We start from the raw sequence: 14,832 nt of genomic DNA, 5'->3' as shown, positions 1-14,832 counted from the left end.
ATGCGCGCTAGCCCAGCGCCGCTCCGCCCCGCCGCCGGGCAGCGGCCCCAAACATGGCGGCGCCCAGGGGAGCCTCACGTTCCGCGTGCAGTGCGGCCAATCCTACGGCCGAAGATGGGCGGAGAGGCGGAACTCATAGTGACGGACAGAAATAATAACCAATAGAAGCTCAGCACTGAGTGGCGTCATCCCCGCAATGGGGGCTAAGTGAGGCGCTCTGGGCTTCAGAGGGGTGCCGGGTTCGGAATGTCAGGGCCGGGCGCCTCGTCCTGATGATGCTGGGCCTCAGGGAGTCCGGGACACCGGCAGTGTCTGCTGCTCCGTGTCACCTCCTGCTCCGTGTCACCAACACCGGGGGCTCTGACGCTGGCTCGTCCGTGCACAGCTCGGTGAGGGCTCAGGGGCCTCAGATCAATGTGCCCCCGAGCCCCGTCAGCCCCACAGTGCTGTGAGGTTCGGGCCGAGGGCAGGATCGCTTTTGACGACCCTGCGAGGGCAGAGCACCGCGCTACCCAAGGAAGAGCCACCACGAACCGGCTGAGGACAGCACTTCTCACATCTCTCCTCATCCTTCCCAGCATCGGTCAAGGTCAAGGAAGGCCTTGGTGGCACGTTCTGTTTCCCTCGTTTCACTTCAAGGGAGTGGGGAGCTCCTGAGGAACTCTGTAACCTCCCTATTGGTGTGGACATTGCATAGTGCCTGGTGTAGCTGCTGCTGACCCTGTTATCAATAGCAGCATTGTCATTTCCTGCTCTTTTCTCCTTGGCAGAGAGCACCGTGGAATGTGGCTGTGGAGCTGGAAGGGGCTGTGGTAGGGGAGCAGCTCTGTAGAGTCAGCAGAAGGCAAGACATTAACCTTTAGTCCCACCAGGACCACAGCTGGGAACATGGAGAAGGCACTTCCTGGTGGAGAAGGTCTTGGGTTCATCAGTGCCAGGAAACGTGGGAACCAGAATAGAAATGAAAAGGAAGGAAGCAAACAAGTACACATCATTATGCAATAGTGAAATGAGAGAAGACAAATATTCGAATGCAGAGAGGAACTGGACATCAGAAAGAGCATGGGAAGAGATGAAGAGGTCCAGAGGGGAGAGCAAGAGGGATACAGAACCTCTCACTTGCCATTCTTGTGGATCTTGTACCCTCTTATCTGCAAATACCATGCTGGTGTTGCTGTTTTCTCGTGTGGGTTGGTTTGCAGTTGAGACCTCAGCTTCAACCAGGAAGCTGAACCACTGGCTGGTGGAGCAGAGCTCCAGTGAACACCCTTTCTTCTGGAGACATGTGTGGCTGGACTCGTGTGCCCAGCATGGTGTGGAGGGTGGTTACTATGGGTGCTGATAGAAACCAAAGGGGAGGAAATGGCAGATGGGAGGAGGTTTTGCTCTGAGCATGAAGAGGAAAAGTGGTGGCAGGCAGTGAGGAGCAGCAGAGATTCCACCCACAGAGGCTGGGGAGAGAGAGGGGCCTGCACCTGCTGACTGCTGCACATGTCCCCTTGGTGGCAGGGGTGACACAAGCTGTGTCTGGCCTGGTGGGTGTTCATGTCCTAGTGTCCCTCATGCCAGAGGTGGCAGGGAAGTACAGGGGCTGGGCAGGAGCTGGGATCTGGGTACTCATGGTCAAACTGGGGACAGGGCTCTGCAGGGCCGTGTATGTCCCACAGCCAGAACACTCTGATCAAGCCCATCCCCATGTCAAACCACAAGTCCCTGGGGACTGGCACAGTGTGTGTGTCCCCACCTGGGCTAAGTGAGCACACCCCATAACCAGATGGGTGTGGACATCTCCCCATCCCCCTGCCGTGACAGCAGCACCGCTTCCTCCAAGCGATCCATTCCCTGGTGTAAAACAAAACAGACTCGGGTGGTATGGGGAGGTGGTGCTGTAGGAAACTTGGAAAGTGGCAGGGAGCTGCTGGGCTGGGCCCTGGAGTATTGGGAAATGGCCATCAGCAGCTCCTGGGGGCATTAGTCAGGTCTCTGGGCCGAGAGTATGTGGACAGGAGGAAACCGGAGGAGGAATCATAGAAGAGAGGAGATAAGAATTGGGCTGAGGTAAGAGGAGGAGAAGAAAGAGGAAGCCTGTGAGCACAGAGGGAACTGCCTGGTCCAGTGGTGAAGGGGTGAGGCCTCGGCAAGGCTTCAGCTCCCCTTGGCTGACCAGTGACCCTACACTTCAGGGAGAGACAGAGGCTCCTGGCTGATCTCACCAGGCACCCAGCATGGTCACCATAAGGCTATTGAGAAGCATGGAGCTCTGGCAGGCCAACACCTTTCTGCCCCTGCTGCTCCTCACCTGGCTGCCAGTTGGTGAGTCCCCCAGTGCCCTTGCCTCTGCTCTGAACTCTTCCCTCTTTGCTTATGTGTGCAGGAGGTGTGGAAAGTGCCTGCTGCTGCTTTTGTCTCTCCTCTTGCATAATTTAGCCCCTCTCAGCAGCAGCAGCTTGCCATGTGCCTTGCAGAGGGGTCCCCCTTGCAGCTGTGCATGCACAGGCTGTGAGCTCTGGGGCTTTGAACCAGCTCTGCCTTCAGCAGCAGGGAGAAAAGACAGTGGCAGGGAAGGAAACAGAAATGCTTATAAGCCAAATTACTGCAGAGGGGGGTCAGCTTCACATGGCAGATGTGGGTATTCCTTAAGACAAAACCAGTCCTCCCATAGGATTTTTTTTTCCCCATCAAGACTTGCTCACCGGAATTCAGCCACAATTGATGTGTTGGTAGGGTTAGATCTCATCTTGCAGTGTCTTCCTCAGGCAGGCTCAAGCAGTACCACCAGGGAGGTGAAGTGGTTTAGTGTCACCTGAAACAATGGAAAACAGCAGAATGGAGGGGGTGTGGAGAAGAAAAATGATCTGGCCCAGCTCATCTTTGCCAATGTGAACAAAGCAAATGCAGGAATGTACACATTCAGGGTGCTGAACACAACGAATGTGTCCAAGAGCAGATGTTCTGAACTGAGCAAGGGTGGTAAGGGGCAGAAGTCCACTAACACCCCTCTGAGTGGTAAGAAAGGACTGAAGAGAGGTGAGAGAGGGAAGACTCAGCTGAGAACGTGTGAAGTGACTTCAGCTCAGAGAGTGATTCTGAAGTACTCCAGAGTGAGCATTATGGGGTGGGATGAAGCCAGAGACACTGCAGGGAATCTGTTTACTATATTTTCTTTGCTTCTCTAGGGCTGACCTTTCTCCACTGCCAATCCCCCAGTCCCACCTCATGCTCCATGAAATAGTGGAGCCTGAGGCACTTCCTGCTTGGGTGCCTATGTCACAGGGGGAGGAGGTGCCTTCTCCCTGATCCTCATGTTTCCAATCCTTCCTGATGCACAGAAAAGTTTGTGCTCTGCACAGCATCCAGTGGCACAAGTCAACAGGCAACATTTCAGTGTTGAGTGCTTAGCATGGTTAGAATGCTTAGAATTGTTAGCAGCTAGATTTAGAAAGGATCATCAGCTGCTGCAGAAAAGGACAGTCACTTCATTGTGTCTTTCATGAGTGACACATGGGACATGACCCTGTAAGATCATATATATTTCAGCTATCACTTCTGGTTTTGTTTCCTTCAGGAGCAGTCAGTCAGCTGGTACAGCCAGGCACCACTGTGCAGTTCGAGATTTGTTTGGAAAATCTCACGGTGCAGGTGAAGTGGTGCAAACCTGAATGTCTGGAGGGGGAGAATCAAACCAACACTGTGATTCTGGGAGAAAACTGTATGAATTTCACCAGCTCAAGCCCGTGTACAGCCCACACAGGAATCTGTGCATGTAGGGTCTTCATCACAAGACCAAACTTGACAGACACTGGAAACAGCACACAAGCAGCAGTTCACAGTAAGTGGCTGTGGGTCTGTTTCCATGGGGGACATGAGGGGGCAGAGAAGGATGCTACATCCAGCACTCCTCTGGTTCTTCCATGCATTGTTTCCCCTGAAAGCACCCTGAGAACTGGAGGAGCCAACCTGGAACAGCAGCTTTTGGCAGATTCATCCCCCATGGAGCTGCTGGGCCATTGGTTCTTTCCTAGGACAGGCCATATCCTCCAGCTGCAGCACATCAGCCAAATACTGACATGGCTGGAGCTGTGGTGGCAGGAGAGGGACATCCAGGACTGTGGGGTCAAGACTTCTGCTGCAAAGCAGAGCAGGGTGCAGGGTGATCTCTGCCTCTGGACAGTCTCTCACTCATGTTTCTGTCTTTCAGGCTGTGGCTGTGCAGAACCTCCGACTGATGTCACAGGGAAGATCTGGACAGGTGTGTCCTCACAGTCCCCTGGCTGCAAGAGTGGAGGGCAGGAGGAGACCTCAGGGAAAAAGAGGGAGGAGCAGTAAGGGAGAAAACAGCCAGTTGTTTTCCCATGAGTGGGTGGGACCCACTGCCAAACTGGGGTAGGGACCAGAGACTGTGGTGCTGGGAAGGGGCTCTATTGCTCCAGCTACCCCCTGGATGGGTTTGGAGACCATTCCCCACAGGATTTTGTCAGCACCTTGAAGCTATAGGTGGTTCAGGGTCTGGAAGCCCAAGTCTGGGAAGAAACTGACCCTGGGGGAAGGTAGCTCATGAGTGCCTCTGTGATGTTGTGTGTGCAGGACTCAACCTCCTCCTGTGCATCCTCCTTGGCTTAGCGGTCGGGACACTCCTTTACATGCCGGTAATTGGCTTCCTGCTGTGGCAGTGCACAAGGAACAAAACAGGTTGGCATTTCTTCCTCAACTGCTGGTCTGGACAAAGCCAGGCTTGGGAGATGTCCATCTTTGACATCCTACTGCTCTTGCTTGCTCCATGTTCCCTTCACAAGTCCTCCTGAAGAAGGTGTCCTAGCATGGTGAGAAGGTTCACCCCACTCCCTTCCTTCTGGCCAGTTGCTGGTGGGAGTCTGGTTATGGCACAACCTGTTGTGTGATTGAAACAGGTCTTTCATATCCAGAAGTGTCCACCTCGGGACAGAAGGGCTCTTCTCCAGCCCCTTCAAGGGCTTTTAAGCCCTTGCCAACCCCTGCAGCCCCTTGGCCATCTTCAGAACCACAGAGCCACAGTGTCTTATCCTCTCCCACAACAAAAGCAAGACCGATGCAGATGTTTTCTTGATTCTTCCATTATTTTCTTAATTTAAAATAATGATCATTGTCACTATTTTAACTACTTTTTAAACTAAGTTTCCTTTTTCAGGAGAGCTCATGAGCGGGGAAGTGGCAGAGAGGAATCAGGTCAATATGGTAAGCCAGGGAGGGCTTTGCACATATGGCTTCCTCCTCCCTGTCAAAAAAAAACATTGTCTGTTGAATACACACGTAAGGATTTCATAGTAAAATCAGCTTTGCTTTTCTGAAAACATGGTCCTAAACACTTATTAACTCCTATTAAATAAGGGCTTATGAGTGTTCAAGTAGGTGGCACTTCTGAGTAATCTGGGTAATGCTTGGGCAGCACAAAGAGTAGTGCCAGTGGAAAAATATTAGCAGGGGAGACACAGAAAAAGAAAGCCAAGGCTCTACCTATTGTTCTCTCCCTGCAGGCAGCCCCAATGACAGGGACTGAGGACCTGACCTATGCCAACCTGAATTTTGGAAAGAAGGAGACAGGACCTGCCTCTAATGTCATTTACACTGAGATCAAGCCATCACAACAGAAGCAGAGTGCTGGGGATGGCAGTGCTGCCAGCACAGAGATGGATGTCTCCTCCAAGGAAGAGGGCAAATGAGGGAGGTGAGCAGCTTGTTGTCCACCTGTTGGGGTTGTCCTCCTCAAAAACTAGGTGTTTGTTCATACAGCAGTGCAGTCATGGTGACCAAAGACACATTTTACCCCCAGGTGGCTGCAGAACCCTGCTTTATGTTCCTGTGGAAGAAGCCATGGCTAATGGTGACGACAGAGCTTTTGAGCCTGTTTTCCCCTTGCCTTCTGTGGCTCCAAACAGTGCCAAGCCTCAGCAACTCTTTTTCAGTCTGCAGTCACTGACAGGCTCCTCTAGCTACTTGCTCCATGTTCAGGAATGACACTGTATACTGTGTGGCCAACATGGTGTTCAGGAAGAGCTTGGTCCTGGATGTGCTGGGTGGCATGGCCATGAGAAGTCCTGAAGCAATCTTCTGGATTTTCTCTGGAGCAGGCATCTGCTGTGATGTGGGTTGACCTTGCTCTCATTCACTCACTTGAAACTCAAGTGGCAAGGATGGAAAAGCATTGCTTGCTTCACAGAGATGGTGCTGCAGTGATGCACATGGATCTGCTTTGTACTGGGAGTGGCTAGGTGTTTTTGCTGGTTTGCTGGTGAATACCCTTCTCGTGGGTAGAGCACTCTCTTTTGTGCCCTCTTTTTTGATAATGTTGAGTTTATTGTGAGTTTTTCAGTAAAACTATGATTCCCACTTGTGGTCTCGCCTGGTGTTTCCTCTGCTATTGGAAGAGGATGGGGAAGAGGAGCAGCTTGAGTGGAGTTAATTTTCCCACTGAATTTGAAACCAGCACATAGCTCTAATGATTTAGTGTTACAGCCACAACAGATGCTGAGGTTCAGAGATGACCCCAAAAAGCTTTCAGCTAAGAGGTACAGACACCTGAGACTTGTACTAACAGCCTTGGCAGCCACCTATTATTTACTTAGGGAAGGGGGAAAGTTTCAGAGGAGGCAAATATAGCTGCAGAGTTCTTCAGAATCCCACTGGTCAAAATAGAAGGCCATGAGGAAAACCACAAAGGACATGAACAGAATGACATGTTCACTAAATTGCAGAGGCAAAATTGGAAAGCTGAGGTACAAATCAAATTAAGACTAACAAGGGCTGCCAGAGGCTCTGCGTTTGCTTAACTGCCTTAAAAGAAGTGGAGGGAAAAACATGGCTCATTGCTTCACCAGGGAAGAGTTATTGATCAATGAAATGGAGGAAGCTGGGACAATCATAGTGCTGCATTTGGATACTCCTTTATGCCCAAGGTTAGTGGGGAATCAGATCTGGGATAGCATTTTTAACAGGGATCCAGACAAGAAGCCATGAAATAGCCTTGGAGCAAAAACACCAGTGAGCAAGAGGCAGGGAAAGGCTGCTGGAGGAACTAACTGAGGCAACCTCTCTAGTGCAGGCAGGAAGGGTGGGGGCAATCATTGCCCACTGGTTATTTTTAAAAAGTGAAGCAGCTACTATAGCCAGAGCTGGGCCTCCAAATTTCACTTCTCAAAGATGCTATCACAAGCAGTTAAGCAAATATGTGAAGATAAAGCAATGATAAACACAATGCCCTCCTTGCCCCAGACTGCTCCATTTGGAGAGGGCTCCCTGTCTCTGTGTGCACCCAAGGCAGATGAGTGAAACATCCACGATGGGTTTTCCTGCCAGGAGCATGAAGCGTGTCCTTGCTGCCCCCCCAGCTCTGCTGGCCATAAAAAGGAAGGCTGACTCATGCAGAGAAACAAAAGTGAAAATGCTGCTTCTCCCTGTTTGGGCAAGAGGAAAGCAGAGTTCAGGGTAAGGGCTGCCTTTATTGGGGGCCTCATAAAGAGATCTGGTCTTCTACCAGTGGGGCTGAGAAAAGGCAATAAAACTCTCAAAAGCCCCAAGTGTGCTGAGGCTTTTGCCCATTCCCTTACATCACTAGCTAGGAGCAACAAGGTGGTTGGACAGGTGGTTTATCACACAAATCCTGTCTCCCTGGGAGCTGTTCCCACTTATGACAAAGGCAGGGAGTGACAGAGGGGTCTGGGAAAGCCTTGCTCTGGAAAGAAGGGGCTTCAATCCCACCAGTGACAGCCTGGGGCAGTGCAAGCATCTGAGCAGTCAGAAAGGAGTTTTCTCAAGTTTTCCTTAATATCTGTTGTTTCCAGTGCATATCACATATTCAAGTCAAGTTTTCAGAGGAACAATTTATGGAGAACTCCAAGATGCAACCTAACATTTGAAGAGTTTAAGAAATCATTGAGAGGCTGCACAGAAGGAGACACACTTAGAATACCACTAATACCAGCCTTAAAACAAAGGCTTTACTATTGGTCACTTTTATTTCAAGAACAGAACAGCCTCTCATCCCAGCCCCCTCCATGAGTTTAGTAACTCAGGTAGCACACAACAAGAAGTCACATCCTGTAGATCAAGAGCTTCAAACAAAGCAGTCCCCACTGAGACACTGGGTGTGGGCTTTCCTCCTCCCCCTCCCTGGGTGAGAAGCAAGCCTGGCACAAAATGTGAACAGCACCCTCATCCCACACCTGCAGGATGCTTCACTAGCAGGAACTACAGAAATAAATAGTATCTCATGGAGAGGGAGCAGAGGGCCACCACAGATCATCTAGAATTAAGTTATTGCTATGTTCTTATGTATTTGACACTGCAGGTAACTCATTTGGGTAACCACCAAGAGAGGTGACAGTCTCAGATTGCCCTTGTGTTATCTGTTCGTGTTGGACTGAAAGCAGTGGGAAGACAAGACAGATCTTGTTCCATCGGCTCCCTGCCTTAAAGGCAGGAGTCCTTGGTAGGACTGAATCTTGTCATTTTGCTGAAAACAGCTGGGGGTAGGGGCTCCCAATACACTTGGAAATTCATCATGCCTGTCAGCCTTTCCCATGCACACTGCTAAGAGTACATATTGCTAAGTGTACTCCCTGCTCCTGACTTGCCACAGGAGCTGCTGAACCACCTTCACATGACAAAGGGCTGCAGGTTCAAATTTCAAAGAGAGCAGGAGCCCAGTCACCCCGGGGGCTGAGCCAGAGCTGCAGATTCACGGGGGAAAATCAGGACTAATTACAGCTGTAGGACACGGGCATGGGAAATGCCACAGGCACACAAGGACAACACGTGACTGTACTTCCCCCTGCTGGTGGGACACGCTGTGACGGCCAGCGTCCGGGATCAAGTCAGGTCAGCCAAAACAAGGTGTAACATAAAGTCTAATACATGACTTGTCACCAGAGGATCTGGTAGCCCAAGGCTGATGACAAGTGGTGAGCTCACAGCAGTGTCAGTGCCCGCAGTGTCCCTCCCCACATGGAGTATTGGCTGGAGAGCATGAGTTGGAGAGGATGAGGAGGACTGCAGGAAGAACCTCAGAGTGACAGAAAAGCAGCAGAGTCCTTGGCAGGACACATCTTTGTTAGGCATCGTGCAGCTGGTTCTCTTGCAGGAGAATCTTCTCCCCAGGCTTGAAGGCAGGCATCCCCAGGTAAGGGCAGCTGGCACAGCGGAATGCATCCCCCAGGTAGCACTGGCAAGGGAAAGAAAAGCACTGTCTGTAATCAGGTGCCACTTTCAAGTCTCTTCCTCTATGATACAGCTTCTCCAGGTCAAGAAACATCATGCTTCTCAGCATCTATGAGCATAGAAACTGCTTCCCTTCTACCCCCTTCTCAACACATCTGGTTAGTGTGGATGGCAGAGCTGTGCAGGCATTGGGCTTGCACAGAAATGAGTCACCACCCCACTTGGTGTGCACAGGCTGAGGCAGCCCCCTGAGCTCCCACAACACAATCCTCCCTGGGCAGATCCCTGGTTAGGCCATGAGCAGAGAGGGAAATTCTCACTGCTCACTCTGATTCCCCCAGGGAGTCAGAACAGACTGCATGGGCACAGGGCAAAGGCTAAAACTCTGTAGAAGCTGCATGGGCAGTGTGTGGAAGCAGTAATCCAGCTCAGGCAGCAGTGACTAGGGAACACAATTCTTACATAGAGATCATATACTGCAGACCATAGTATAAAGACAAAAATTACTAATTACATTTCCACAGGCAGATTTGGGCTGTGAGCTCTTCTTCTCCTGTTCCAGTTCTTCAGCCAGGCCACATGTGCTGCAGAAAAACAAAAAAGTCACCTGCATCTTCCTACTTAAAGGTCATGAGTCATCAACACTTGTGCCAGCCCTACTCACATGCAACAGTGTCACATGACAACTGTCACACGACACAACTAACTCTGGGACTCACCCTCCTCACTTTGTTCTTCAACACCACGGTTTGTATAACAAGTGTTGAAACATCCCTCAAGTTTAAACTGAGTGGGAAATGACACTACAGCACTTGCTACATGTGCTGTTTCTCCTTACAATGTGAGAAACCAGGGTTTTAGGCAAGCTGCACAAGCTATGCAGCCACCTCCAATGTGGCTGTTGATAATATACACCATCGTGATCATTTGTAACAGTCACAGGTCAATTATCACTGTTTTTGAATTTACATTCCAATAATTAAGATAAGAAAGGACACGAACCAAGAGAGTTAGGCTCTAAAGAACAGCAAATTGCCTACAATCTTTTTTAAATCTCTCTAACTCTTAGGAGTTCAATGCTGCAGTTGAAAGGTCCACTGATACATGAATTCCAGCACTGACCAGTTCTTGCAGGCTTTCTTTTTGCCCATTTCTTTGCAGGATGGAGCTCTGAGCGACGATGGATCTGGCTTTTTCAAATCCTCTGAATCCAACAGCTCATCAGAGTCCAAAAGATCCTGAAAATACACCATGAGAGACAAAATGCAGGAAATGGACTTTTCAGTAGGGAATGGCACTACTGAGTCATCTTCAAAGAAATGGTGCTATCTGTACACTGGCATGAAAGTGCTGCAGTTCTGTCCTCTTATCCCTGTCTCCTCTCTGTCCTCACCACATCACTGAGCTCTCCAGACCCCATGGAGATAATGAGCTATTTTGCCTTAGGGAGGTTTTTCTACCTCTGAAGTTGTAAAGCCTCCCAAGAGACATCACTGAAAATATTTAGAATAGGAAAGAATGGGGAGAGAGAAGGAACAGCAGAGCCTCACAAAGAAAATCACTTACCATCTCTTCATCATTCATATCATTGGCAGACAGTGTCCACAGCTTGGCAGCAGCTGGGTCCACAGAGGGTTTTCCTGGAACCAAACAAAGGAAGAAATAGCAATTATTCCAGCCTTTGTCCCATCTACTCCAAACAGAGTTCAAGCAACTTTAGGAAGCCTCACTTCATAGGTTTTCACTGTAGCACTCCCTACTTGGGAACTGTCCCCCTGTTGCAAGTGATACCTGTCACTGAGAGCCACCAAATCCAGATATTCAGCATGCATCATGCCTTACCTGAAGGACCAGGTCTCTTGGCAAAAGAGAGCTTGAGCTGACTTGATGATCCCACTTCGAAATTTGGCTTCCTCCCTTCTATCTGAATAATGAGAAGGTCATTGCCTTGGTAACCCAGATGTTCTCCGACAGACTGGGCCTCCTCTGGGGTCGGCGCTTCCTTTTGCAGCTGCCAGGTAAGATTTTAGGTTAACCTCATACAGAACCCCTTCTTTTAACACCAAGCCCAGCATTCCAGTGAACAGACAGTATTTTCAATCCTAAAGAAAAACACTATGCTGACAGTAACTAAAGTTTTTGCCAGGCAGTGGCCATGTACATTTACAGCAAACAGGGTTGCTAAAAACCTCATCACCCAGCAAATCCCCAGGTAACTGCCCAAAGGCATTTCTGGAGATGGTAAACACATCCCTACCTCCTTCACTTCCACCAACCCAGAGAGAGTCAGAGTTGTGAGGAGCTTGGCTGCTGTCTTGATTTTGCCATTGTCTCCTGCAAGACACAAAAGCAGAGAGTAGGAGAAGGCAAGAACAAGAATGGACCTCACTGAAAAACCTGAAAGAGCAAGAACTTTAGAGGGAAGCATTCAAGCCAAATTTCTGCACCAAAAATGGGCCCTTTCTAGCCGACAGCAGAACAAATCAGAAAAAGCATCAGCAGCTTGTTCATTAGAACAGTGTGGGGTCACAAAGCTATTCTAGATTCAAGTATGTTCTATATATGCCAAAACATTTCTCAATCCAATCAATACCCATCAAAACCAATTTTTAAAAAATCCCGAAACCTGAAACAAACTCCCTCCCGAACATTTTTACTTATTAAAACTACTCATGAAGTTTTCAAAACATGGACTCCTAAACGAACACACTACATTAAGAAATCATCTTCTGTTCACCTTCTCATGGCTCCTCCAGCAGTCCCATGGCAGGTGCTCTAGCTTTTCTCCTAAAATTCAGTCCAAACAGTTTTAACCTTTTCTAGATAACTATTTCTCAATTGACTTCTGAGGCAATCTCTTCAGCCTCTGTCATCTGTTTTTAAAAACATTTTGGAAGCTCCTCAGAAACACAACACTTGTGACTACTTAGCACTGCACCCTGAAGAGAAAACAGTGGTCACTGAAGCTTTTCCATGCAGTTTAGGAACAAGCTATCCTGCATTTTTGATAGGAGAGTGACTGCAAACATCTCTAATGGGTATCAGCCTAAGCACAAGATAAAAACCTTGTGATTTGGGTTAGTGTGTCAGGAGAATGAAAATCTCTGTGTTAATCAGGGTTCCTGTCCTTTCTATTTCAGTCTAATCCTCACAAGAAATGCTATGTTACCATGGAAGCAAGATTCTCTCACCTGATTCAGTAACCACTGGTTCTTTCAGGAGGACACGTCCCCCTGGCTTAAGTATCCGAGCTACCTCTGCCAGGAGCTCCACACTGTGCTGTGCTGTACTGCCTGGTACCATGCCAGAGAGGATTACGTCAAAACTGGACTCCCTGTGAGCCGCTGTGGAGAAAGAGCAAGATGGTACAATCTTACATGTACACACACTGTTTAATACACCAATTCCACTTCCCTCATCCCTCATGCTTAAGTACAACAGCAGTAACTGATTAAAGACACCAATCATAGAAGCACAGCCAGGGTGCATCACTTTCCCTGCTGTACTTAGTGTAAGGGTCAGCAGCAGGTGCTGTCAATGTTCTGAGCGCTGACTCTCAAAGTGGGAAGGTGTTGGATCACACAACAGCAGAACTCTCTCCCTTTAAGGAAACAGTGAAAAATTAAGCTCATTCTTACACTGAGGCAGCTGGTTAACATTTTCCACGGAGACACGATTATCAGCTCCCACCAGCACCTGGACTTTATCCACCAAATCCTTCAGGGCTTCGACCGGCGAGGAGCTGTCCCAGACGATGGCCACGCGCTGGCCTGGAGCGACTCCGTACTCCCCCATTTGACAGCAGCAAACCTGGCACTGGCTGGGGGAGGAACAGGGCAGGAGAGAGAGAGAGGAAGGATAAGTGCCAAGCACAGCACAAACCTCTATGGACTGTGACTTAATCAGCTGAGTTGTTTTAATAAATGGGGATAATTTTCTGGAAATGAGCAACACAAAGTTTCCACAAACTAAGCATTAGCAGGACATGAAAAAAAGAGCTACACTTCAGGGTATAATTCAGTTTCCCTCCAGCTCATGCACTAGTTTTGCTGGGAGACTGCAAGCCGTGATTTAAAGAAACCAACAAAATAACAAAGAAAACATACCTGCTTTCCTTAAAAATCTGAATATGACAAACAGAGGATTTCTGGATTTCCTGAGCAGTGACAGTTATTTGACATTAAATACTGCCTTGTCTTTCCTACTCCAAACACAACCTAGCAGAGTTTGCTTACGCAGTACATGAGAAGACAAAAGTAACTTTCAGCATTCCAGATTGAGGCTCTTCCCACTGTTATGATTGGTAGCACTGGGTGAGCAAATTACAGGGAGGGAGGAGTGGAACAGACTGTGCAGGGACAGTTTTGAGAAAACTCTCTCCACTGAGATTGCATTCCTTGTATGGAATAGTATTGCATCATCACCTCACAGCAGCATCAACTACTGAACCCGATTACCTCCCCTTTTTCCTCTATCCAACACAAACCTATTTTCTTCCTAATTTAACATGACCACAGAGAACAGAGAGCACTGTTGACCAGAAGAGTTCCCAGTGTATCTTCAATTAGCTGCAAACGACACACCTTTCTGGACAGTTGTAAACAAGGTCTTTACCAGGAATCACTACATCACACATCCTGGGTAATTCCTTACTGCCACCACTTAGTCACTAAAGCACAGCTCATGGATATGCTACACCAAATTTAACTGCAGTAAGGTGAGGAGTGGATTTTGACCTACAGTTCCTCTGGCTCTGTGTGCTGTGGACTCCCCCTCTCTCCTGGAAACTGCAAACAAGTTCAGAATGGGATCGATGTCTTTCTGAGGTACTGTGGTAGGAATTCACACTGAAACAACCACAATGCAAACCCAGTAGGGAATGTACACCTTGAATGTACACTGCAGGTTGTAACATCTCACAGCTGTTTTTGCATGTGTGACACACACTAGGCAGCTACAGTAGCATTTATAAACACACATACTAATCCCATTAAAAAGTCATCTTTCCCAAGAAGGCTGAAAATCTTGAAACATACCTAAGCTTCTAGGCTAAGGTGGGGAAGATAAACCCGAAATCACACCTTCCTCTCCGAACAGCAGGTTATGACTTTGCAAGATCAGTTAGAGCCCAAACTGCATCAACAGCAACACCACCTCCCTGAGGTGCGGGGAGGACGCTGAGGATCCCGTGTGGGTGGTGTGAGGAGGGGCCCTTATCTCCATGTCACACACATTTAACAGTCCCTGAGGAACAGGGCAAGGGAAGGGGTTAAACAATAGCGCAGGCTCCGCTTCAGGAGATTAGAAAACCGCTGTGCTGGAATGGGATGATCGTGACGGTCCCTTCCAACCCAATCCATTCCAGGGTTCTAAAGCACGTCAGGGCTGTAAACCGCAGCCTCCTGACGCAGCACAGCCCCAGGCTCCCGGGAATGCCGCAGCTCCCGGCGGCCGGGACTGCTCCGGCTCCCAGCGGCGGCGCAAGGCTGCAGGCCCTATAGCAGGTGCACCTTTTAAGCACACGGAGAACGGGCGGATAAACCTCTCGGTCATCGAGCAGGGACGATTCAGAGGGAGCAAGGACAGGATACGTGAGGAAATTTCGTGAAGGAATTACTTAAATACACCCACACACACACACAC

At 49.1% G+C, this 14,832-nt stretch overlaps 2 protein-coding genes across 2 annotated transcripts; one reads left to right on the top strand and one right to left on the bottom strand.

Moving 5' to 3' along the window:
- Positions 1-195: 195 nt before the first annotated feature.
- On the top strand, positions 196-6,333 carry LOC106628429 (uncharacterized). Its single transcript, XM_014257120.2, has 7 exons — positions 196-2,313; positions 3,566-3,829; positions 4,199-4,249; positions 4,585-4,689; positions 5,165-5,211; positions 5,511-5,701; positions 5,807-6,333. The coding sequence occupies exons 1-6, from the start codon at positions 2,226-2,228 to the stop codon at positions 5,694-5,696; spliced, it is 741 nt and encodes a 246-aa protein (XP_014112595.1). The 5' UTR covers positions 196-2,225; the 3' UTR covers positions 5,697-5,701; positions 5,807-6,333.
- Positions 6,334-7,939: 1,606 nt separating this feature from the next.
- On the bottom strand, positions 7,940-13,495 carry CIAPIN1 (cytokine induced apoptosis inhibitor 1). Its single transcript, XM_014257131.2, has 9 exons — positions 13,296-13,495; positions 12,828-13,009; positions 12,381-12,533; positions 11,447-11,523; positions 11,032-11,200; positions 10,756-10,829; positions 10,312-10,427; positions 9,704-9,773; positions 7,940-9,193 (listed from the first exon to the last, which is right to left on the bottom strand). Exons 2-9 carry the CDS (start codon positions 12,982-12,984, stop codon positions 9,083-9,085), a joined length of 927 nt encoding a protein of 308 aa, XP_014112606.1. The 5' UTR covers positions 12,985-13,009; positions 13,296-13,495; the 3' UTR covers positions 7,940-9,082.
- Positions 13,496-14,832: the final 1,337 nt, after the last annotated feature.

Source organism: Pseudopodoces humilis, chromosome 14 (genome assembly GCF_049639895.1).
Source record: "Pseudopodoces humilis isolate 2021_Gansu_Grassland_sample_001 chromosome 14, ASM4963989v1, whole genome shotgun sequence".
NCBI lineage: Eukaryota > Metazoa > Chordata > Aves > Passeriformes > Paridae > Pseudopodoces > Pseudopodoces humilis.
Note: the sequence above shows the minus strand (reverse complement) of the source record. Positions and strands in the feature narration are given on the sequence as shown.

What these genes read in the sequence shown, in the direction of transcription:
- LOC106628429 (XM_014257120.2), top strand. Translation starts at nt 2,226, where the DNA reads ATGGTCACCATAAGGCTATTGAGAAGCATGGAGCTCTGGCAGGCCAAC. An exon ending in GTGCACAAGGAACAAAACAG is followed by an intron (nt 4,690 to 5,164) that starts GTTGGCATTTCT and finishes TTCCTTTTTCAG; the next exon opens with GAGAGCTCATGAGCGGGGAA. An exon ending in AGAGGAATCAGGTCAATATG is followed by an intron (nt 5,212 to 5,510) that starts GTAAGCCAGGGA and finishes CTCTCCCTGCAG; the next exon opens with GCAGCCCCAATGACAGGGAC.
- CIAPIN1 (XM_014257131.2), bottom strand. Translation starts at nt 12,984, where the DNA reads ATGGGGGAGTACGGAGTCGCTCCAGGCCAGCGCGTGGCCATCGTCTGG. An exon ending in CAAGAGACCTGGTCCTTCAG is followed by an intron (nt 10,830 to 11,031) that starts GTAAGGCATGAT and finishes GTTTGGTTCCAG; the next exon opens with GAAAACCCTCTGTGGACCCA. An exon ending in CCAAATCTGCCTGTGGAAAT is followed by an intron (nt 9,194 to 9,703) that starts GTAATTAGTAAT and finishes TTCCCTTGCCAG; the next exon opens with TGCTACCTGGGGGATGCATT.